Source organism: Pygoscelis adeliae, unplaced genomic scaffold (genome assembly GCF_000699105.1).
Source record: "Pygoscelis adeliae isolate BGI_AS28 unplaced genomic scaffold, ASM69910v1 Scaffold501, whole genome shotgun sequence".
Taxonomy (NCBI): Eukaryota; Metazoa; Chordata; class Aves; order Sphenisciformes; family Spheniscidae; genus Pygoscelis; species Pygoscelis adeliae.
The window spans coordinates 318,846-326,768 of record NW_008824048.1 but is presented as its reverse complement, the minus strand read 5'-3'; the positions used below and the strand labels follow the sequence as shown (position 1 = coordinate 326,768).

At 38.6% G+C, this 7,923-nt stretch overlaps 2 protein-coding genes across 3 annotated transcripts in view; both read right to left on the bottom strand.

Annotated features, from left to right (window-relative positions):
- LOC103924944 (relaxin-3-like) overlaps nucleotides 1-129 on the bottom strand; it is a 3,094-nt gene extending 2,965 nt beyond the window's left edge. Inside the window, exon 1 of the mRNA XM_009333558.1 lies at nucleotides 81-129. Within this exon, the coding sequence (XP_009331833.1) occupies nucleotides 81-129 (49 nt within the window). The remainder of the gene's footprint in view (nucleotides 1-80) is intronic.
- Nucleotides 130-3,167: 3,038 nt separating this feature from the next.
- Nucleotides 3,168-7,923, bottom strand: part of PLGRKT (plasminogen receptor, C-terminal lysine transmembrane protein) — a 29,498-nt gene continuing 24,742 nt past the window's right edge. For both annotated transcript variants that reach the window (XM_009333551.1, XM_009333550.1), the window contains exon 4: nucleotides 3,168-6,649. In XM_009333551.1, coding sequence (XP_009331826.1) covers nucleotides 6,528-6,649 — 122 coding nt within the window. In that variant the 3' untranslated portion in view covers nucleotides 3,168-6,527. The remainder of the gene's footprint in view (nucleotides 6,650-7,923) is intronic.

Below are 7,923 nucleotides of genomic sequence, written 5' to 3'. Positions count from 1 at the left end.
CCCTCGGGCAGGACTCCCTCCTGTTTCTGCCGCTTGCTTGCTGTCGCGGCTCCTCACGCCTCGGTGAAGATGAACCCCACCTTCGGCCTCTCTCCTCGGGCTCCCGGCTCCCCACCGACCCAGCGACATGCTCCATCCACTCCGCTGGGCACTCTGTCTCTGTCCCAGGGTTTCCTGTTTGTGGGCAAGTACCAGTTGCCGATGCCCCCTCGAATGACTCTTAAAATGTGAAGAACTTCTGCTCACCTGTTTTTTCCCTTGCAGGTCTAGAATCTGCGTAACTACTCCTACATCCTAAACATGTTGGCAGAAGCAAAAAGGCAGAAGCAAGTAAAGTAAAAATAAACGTGCTTCTGCAGAACTACTTAAGCCATGGCCACTTGAGGTGGGATTTAAAAGCCTGAATTCCTCTCAAGTTTGTCATTCTCAAGACCCACATTCAGTGGCAACCCTAGGGACCCAAGCGTCAGATGCCTCGGCTTTGACGTGTGCGTCTTGGGGATGTGGAGCTCCACACCTGTGTGTTTCACCAGCAGCCCCCAGCAGGCTCTCACGGACAAGGGTGGCGTTCTTGGGACTCGCAAGGCAGAACTATGTGCCCTGTGAAAGTAAACTTTGCTTTTGGGGTTTTTTTTCAGCACAATAGGACAAGAAGTGGCTGCTGTCTCCTTTTATAAACAGTCATACTGTGGAATACCAGAAAAGTTCATCTCTCTAAAAATACAACGAAGCTATTGTCTAGAGATCCTTTTGCGTGAGGGCTATGCTTTCTATCCCTTGAGTGCTGTTAGTGTACAGAAAAAAACCCTCAAATCTCAATCTAGGAGAGCACCGAGAAAACATGCGTCCACAGCCTAGTGTACAGAGGTGACTGATTCACTTGTGCTGGCAGAGAAGACATAGACTCCAGTCACCTTTTCAAGGAGGACTTGGGTGTTTTACACTGAGCTGGATCTAGAAAGAGGCCATGGAGGGCTAGAATAGTGAGCAACCTGCAAAGTTGTCTATACTTGGACTTTCTTTTTGGTCCAGTCTTAAAATGTTTTACACAGTGTCACCGCTTCAACAGTAGACACTAACTATCATCTAGGCTGTTCCTAGGATGCAGTCCGCAGAAGTGGAGGCTGCCAATCCAAAATTCCTGAAGAACAAAACCTTGATCTGTTTCTCCCTCAGTTAAAGTCTTAACTGCTGTTCTGTTACAGACAAGTTGTGCAGGGGTAAACACAACTTGCATTTTTAAAGAGAGCAGCAGTTTGATCATGTTGGTGTCGTGGACTTTTTCTGAAAATACCCATCACATTGGGTGAACTTATTCGTGGACTGTAAGTAGTCCTCTAGGCAAAGGAATTGTTTTCAGTGACTGGAGAGCTGTAGTCATGTGCAAGAGCACTACCAGGACTTTCAGGGCAATAAGGAAGGTGCCTCCTGAGTTGGGCAGTGACTGACCTGGTGACTTATTTAGCTTGTAAACTAATATAATTTATTTTACACCCTACTTTGATGCCCATGCCCAATATTGGATCCAGTCTTTAAAAGCAGCAAAATGTCAGATATGTCTTTCTCAGAGTTTTTACCAGGGAATTTCAAGAGAGGTCCCCAAACAGCATGCTGATTCGTCAGTCTAGCTGGAAAACTCCTGACTCTCCACATGCTTTAGTTTCAAATTTAACCATTTTACCGTGGCACCACATCTAACTCTCCCTAAGCAAAGGCAGGCATTATGATGGCCATCTTTAGGTTTTTTTGTAAGAACCTCATTTTTGCAACTGTCTGAAGCATGTAGCTTCTGACTACAGCTGCTAAATGCAAGCGCTCAAGAGACTGGAAAACGAATAGTTCAAAACAGTTTTTCTGACCTCACCTGCTTCTTCATCAGGGCTACTGAATGTGAAAGACAATACTTTCTGTGCTTTCCATCATGCTTGTTGGTAGGTGACAGAGCATGAGTTGTCAAAGAGGCCTTGGAGGGAACGTCTTTTCAAGACATAATAATTTTTCAGGGGAGCCCACAATGCAACACTCTTTATCATTCTTCTTGTTGAAAAACATGGGCTACGAATGCTCTCTTGCTAGGATTAAAGACTGCAACAACAAGCAGCGAGTTAATGAGTTTTATTAAGGATCATATCTAAATGAGCTGGCAGTAGTTTGACATTGCTTAATGTTACTATGCTTAATGCAGTTTCACTAGTAGGGTGTATTGCTCAGTATTTTTCCTCCAGCTGTATTTTAGTAATAATTGCCTTTGCATCTAGGGCTTTCGACTACATCTACTGTGATTTGAATAGTAGGTTAGAAAGAAACTATGTTAGTCATATAACTTTAAATCATACAGGATTTTATACAGAAAAGCCTAACTGGCAATCTCTCAGTAATTTGCTGTGAATTTAAATCAAGTCAGAGGCTAGGTTTGTTTATCTGTTCACTATAGCTAGAAAAACTTCTATTCAGAGTAATACGTGCAGAAGAAAATACATAATTTAAATACAAACAATCTGAAGTAACTATCTACCTTCTTACTGTTTGTATTACAAAGAAGAACAGACAACAGCAAAGAAATGAAATTCCATTCATGCTCTGTAGGATCTTGCAAGATACGTACATCCAGTGTACTGTCTCAATGCAAGTATTTTGTATTTTTTTGTTTCCTAAAATAACGTAAAGATGATTGTACCATTTTTCTCCCTTGCACTAAATTTTGAATCTGTTGGCCATTAGCAATCAAAGTTTATAGAGGGTAGAGGATGTTTCATGAAAACAGGTGGCTAAGTAAAAAAGATACCCTTTAACAATGCCTTGACAGCCTTGAATACATTGAATAAAAGGCTTATTCACATGTTAAATGTCAGACAATCTACACAGAAGATCAGAGGGTAGGACAGAAATGCACAGACTTCATTAGTCTTTCTTCAGAGACTTCATTTCAAATTCATGCAATTCACTGCTGCAAGAACTACTCAGTTTTTGAAAGTTGCCCAAACATGAATTTAAAATATTTCTTAAGTTTGCTTAGTACGAGACAGGATTCTGCAAGAAAGGTGAAATACCACTGCATGCATGTGATTGGTGACTAAGTACCCGTGTTATCCAGCTGTCTTACGTAGGGCTTTGGCAGCAGATGATGGTGGGTTTTAGAAAGCAGTTCACCTTTAAGAAAGCTAATGGTTTAAAAATTAAGAAATCCAAGCATTTTTATATAATGAATTCCAAGATTGATTACACAATTAAATAATAATGCAGAAACTATCTCATTTGTGTATGTCCACATAAGTGCTTTCCCCTTCTACTTTTAAAAGCAGTGATATGCATTCATAGTCCTAAAATAACCAAAACATTTAGTAAGGGGCCGTAAGAATTCACTTTCCCTGTCATAAGGAAAGGTTCAGAAAAGCTAAACCATTCATCCAAGGAATAAAGGAGGGCACCCAAACTGGACCCCCCCAAAGTAACTTTGCTTGCTTTTCTCAACAATACTCATGTATCCTATCAAAACCTGATTAACAAGAGAAGCGTGGGGCAGGCACGCAAGGAGCGTACACATTCTTGGATTCTAAATGAGACATATCCATAGTGAGAACACAGAGAGTTTAATTTTGACATCCTAATCATGAATGACTTCTCACTTTCCCAGAAGAATCCTGCTCTGAGTGACACTGATTCAGGATACATGTCTCTCAGACATAAAGACCAACAGGATTAAGGTGGCAAGAGTAGTGCCTTCAGGTTAGAACAAGCTCCCCCTGCAGTTATTCTTCTCTTCCCCAATGATTCAGAAAACAGACAGCTGCTGTGATATATTAAAGTAAGTCTTACAGCTGAAGCCAGTTGAGCACCAATGACAGAAGGGAGCAGGATGTTTTAGGTGTTTTATTAGTTTATTTCTATGGGTACAACTGGTATGATGATTACGGGCAACTTGTGCTGTAAACATCTATTTCCCTTAAGTAGACCCTGTCAAAGGTAAGCTTTCCTGCTTTTTTTCATTGTTCTCTGAAGGAAATCATACAGTTCAACCACTCTGTAGCTGTATATCCATGTGACAGATATGACTGGGCTTGGCACATGCAAGCATTTTGATTAATACACTGGCAGTAGAGTAACTACCCAGTAACAAAGAATAAGCATCTTCAAAACAAAAGCATGTATTTGTCAAGAAAAAAGCAAAACTAACAGTAAAAAATAAAGGCAGTAAAGGTGATTAACCCTTAACTTCTTGACGATCTTTGGCACATTCTATGTAGCCCATTTAGATCCATTTCTGGGTTTGGCATTAGACTGTCCTGCTTAAAGCCTGTTGCTTTTCCCTTTTGAATCTGCTAACTTTCACCCATATTCACTGTGTAACATTGAATTAAACTTGCCCCATTTCTGTCACTTTTTAGTGTGGAGTCTTGCAATGGATTAACACTATTGGTCTAAGTTTAACCTTTGGGAGAAAAACAAATTCAAATTTAGCTAGGATGGAGTAATAAATAGCTATCCTATTATCTCCTAAAACTGCTATCTAGGTCACTATTTTGCTGAGTTTGCTTGCCTCCTTTAACGCTGTCTTCTGATCCAACACCATAGCCAGCAATCTATCACAAACACATAGATATTAATTCCTTATTCACAGTGGATAGGATTAGGGTATTTCCTAATTTTCTAGGATTTGTAAGTAAAACTGCCATATGGACTATTAAAGCTGCTCCTTTGTAAAAATGTCTTTCATAGGATTAGAAGGTGGATTAAAAGGCACAGGTGGAGACATACAAATACCAAAACAAGCTGGTTTAATTGTTTTTCTTTCTTGGAAGAAAGAGTATCAATAGATGACAGAGATCAAAACATAAAAGGCTATTTTAAGTTCTTCAAAATTAAAGCAAGGTGGACTTCAGAACTTGGAGAAAAGGTAGTAGATGATCTGTTATTCAAAGCAAAACAAGTAAGCAGGGATACATATGTCTTAAGAGTAGTACATAATATAAGCAGAAAGTGGTGAGGGATTATGTTATAGGACAGGCAGAAAATGTGAGGTGGTCTTGGGCTGCATTTTGTGAGCCCACAGAACATGGGCAGCACCATAGGCTGAATTGAGGCACGCTTTCCAAGACAATTAAAATCACTGCCTTAAATCCTGAACAGCCAAAGTGTAGACCAAGCTATTATAACCAAACAAGCTATTATAACCCATTTTATCACTCTGCACATTAAAATGCATCACATTTGATGTGTTACAGAATGTATACATCGTTAACATGCAAGTGACAGAACCAGTTACAGAAGTGATTGAATGCAGAAGTGAATGCACTTTCAGAAATCAATATTACACAGCTATGGAAACTGTGCTATTAATTTCTTCTACATTGAGAAGCGTTTGTTTTATTATCTATTCACCTGTCTTACTGTAACAATATTCTAATTTTAGTCAAGCAGTCTTCAAAAACAGATTCGGGGCATTATCTCCAGCTGGAATTTGATTTTTAACTCAACAAATTGTCAACACAGACTTAGGCTTAGCTCATTATTGGATGCTTTTTGAGCATTTGTTTTTCATTCAACAATTAGACTAATGCTAGAAGAGTTTCCATCCAAAACACAAAATAATCTGTTTTTAAACAAGTTTTCCAATACAGAAAGATGCATTTTTTTGCCAAGTGTAACATCAGAACACTGAAATATACTAAAACTGTATTCTCAGGATATACCATGCTAGAGTAAAGGCATGCAAAATATCCATCAGTTTTTCAGTACTTTTAAGACCCCTTCGATCTACCCGTTACAAAAACATACATTAATAATTTTGCTTGCTGTTAGCCTAAGTTAATATTCATCTTAGTAGTGAAACTCTGATTTCATGTAAACAAATTATCCTGAGTTTCAGAATGTCAAGCAAGCATGAAAAAGGTTCAGGAAATAGCTACATAATTTGTTTTCTCTTTTTGAGAAATTATCTCTGCTCATACTTTAATACATTTTTTCCTAAGAGTAAAACACACAGTTAGCAAGTGACGTGTTTACTTCTGAACCTACTTCTGATAAAAGCTGTTTATTCCAAAATTTGAGGCAGAGATGGTGAGTTTACTGCTGAAAGAACAGCAAATAAAAAGTGTCTTATTTTTCAAAGAAGTTGACTGACTATTCCTGACTTCAAATTGAGCTGTGCATCCTTAAATATATTTGAAAATTATGACCATATTTATACAAATTTGTAACTACCAATTAACTTATCTTTGTTGATTACAGTGAGTTTGGTCAGTACCAGACATTTTTACTGCAGGTGAAAGTTATTTTCAGACTCTAAATAGACAGTGGAAATTCAGTATTTAATTCTAAACAAGAAAAATATACTACAGCAACAATGGATATTTTCAAGAGATACATACAATATGAAAATCATCACTTTAGAAAGTACTGATTTAAAAAAATGAATTGTATTTTGATTTTATAAAAGCTCATAATTTTCTCAAAATTTTAATGATTCATTTATGTCCAAAGCCAGTATTACAATCACACTTCAGATATTAAACTTTAATACCATCTTCCTATTTTTCTATGAAGAACTTGCTCTGAGATCTTCTGATTTTCTCCAGGTCTTCATAAGTAAGCGGTCCTTTCGGCAATTCTAGCAAAGTGCTCTGTGTGTCCAGTATGTTTTCTGCTTCACCTTAAAAAATAAAGAAATTAATTTCCTCACCCTTACTGTAAGAAAGCAAAGGAAGTAGAAAAAAACCCAAAAACCAAAAACCAAAAACTGATTAAGCTATTCTTGTTTGGGCCAGAACAACAAAATACTAGGTGACAGCTATGCATTTTTCAAACGAGCTGATGCCAAGGTAGCATTAAAGTTGTCTTTAAGGAATTTTGGACTGGTGGGATAACTGCACATGGAAGTGTTTGGTCTGAACTGAATTATCTGCCTCAGGCTGCATTTGTTTGAAAGAACTTGGGCCAAAACAATCAATTGTGCTGTTATTGCTGTTTCTGTTAGCCCCTTTCTCCTAAAAACTACACTGAGTTATAGTAATGTTTTGTTTGGAGATTTATTACATGCATGCTTTGGAATGGAGGCATGAGATACAGCAAGGACTTGGCATCACCATGTACTCTGTACCAACCCCATACTGTATCTGACCAATTAGGAGTCTGAGAAGAGGGTGAATCACACATACACATAAAAGCATACATAAGCTTTAACAAGTAAATTCCCTGTACACAGTGTACTAGACATGCCATATTTGGGCACAATTTTTCTTCTTGTCTCAGGCCTAGGCTAAAAGATGTCAGGCTACATGCAAAAAGTGGGTTGCACAGGACTTGAAGCAGCATTGGTCAAAGCATACTGCTCACAAAAAGATTTGCTAAGACAGTAACCTAAACATGCAGTCTTAACAGCATAGCAGGGAAAAGTTGTAGGGTGCAGAATGCTCTGGGTAGGCTGGAATGAAAACATCTAGGACAGAGAATCCAAAAAACAAAGATACAGATTGAACATCATACATAAGTTGTGGTGGTCTGATTGTGATATAAGAAAGGATGAAGACTAGGCAAAGAACATGTTTGTTTTGGCTGATGCCATTTGGTACAATGCCAACAATCTTGTTTACCTATGCCTTAACTCCTAGCTTGATGATCCTGACTGAATATTGTAATACAGTCAAGATTGTGGTCATTCTGTAAAACAGGTCTGTATGCTGAAATCTCCAACTGCAGTTTTGGTAGTATTAGAGTGCTTGGGGTCTCCATACATCAGTAGTATCCAACAGGACGACACCAGTCACCACTTCCCGTAACCGGTAGTAACACAATGTCAGTCAGTTGCATAGAGCATCTGATTATGGACTAGCAAGAGATCTTAGGTGACAGAGAGATATTATAGTCAAATCTCCATGCCTGTCACTCACATGCACTAGAGCAGATTGCCGAGTCACCATCCTTCTC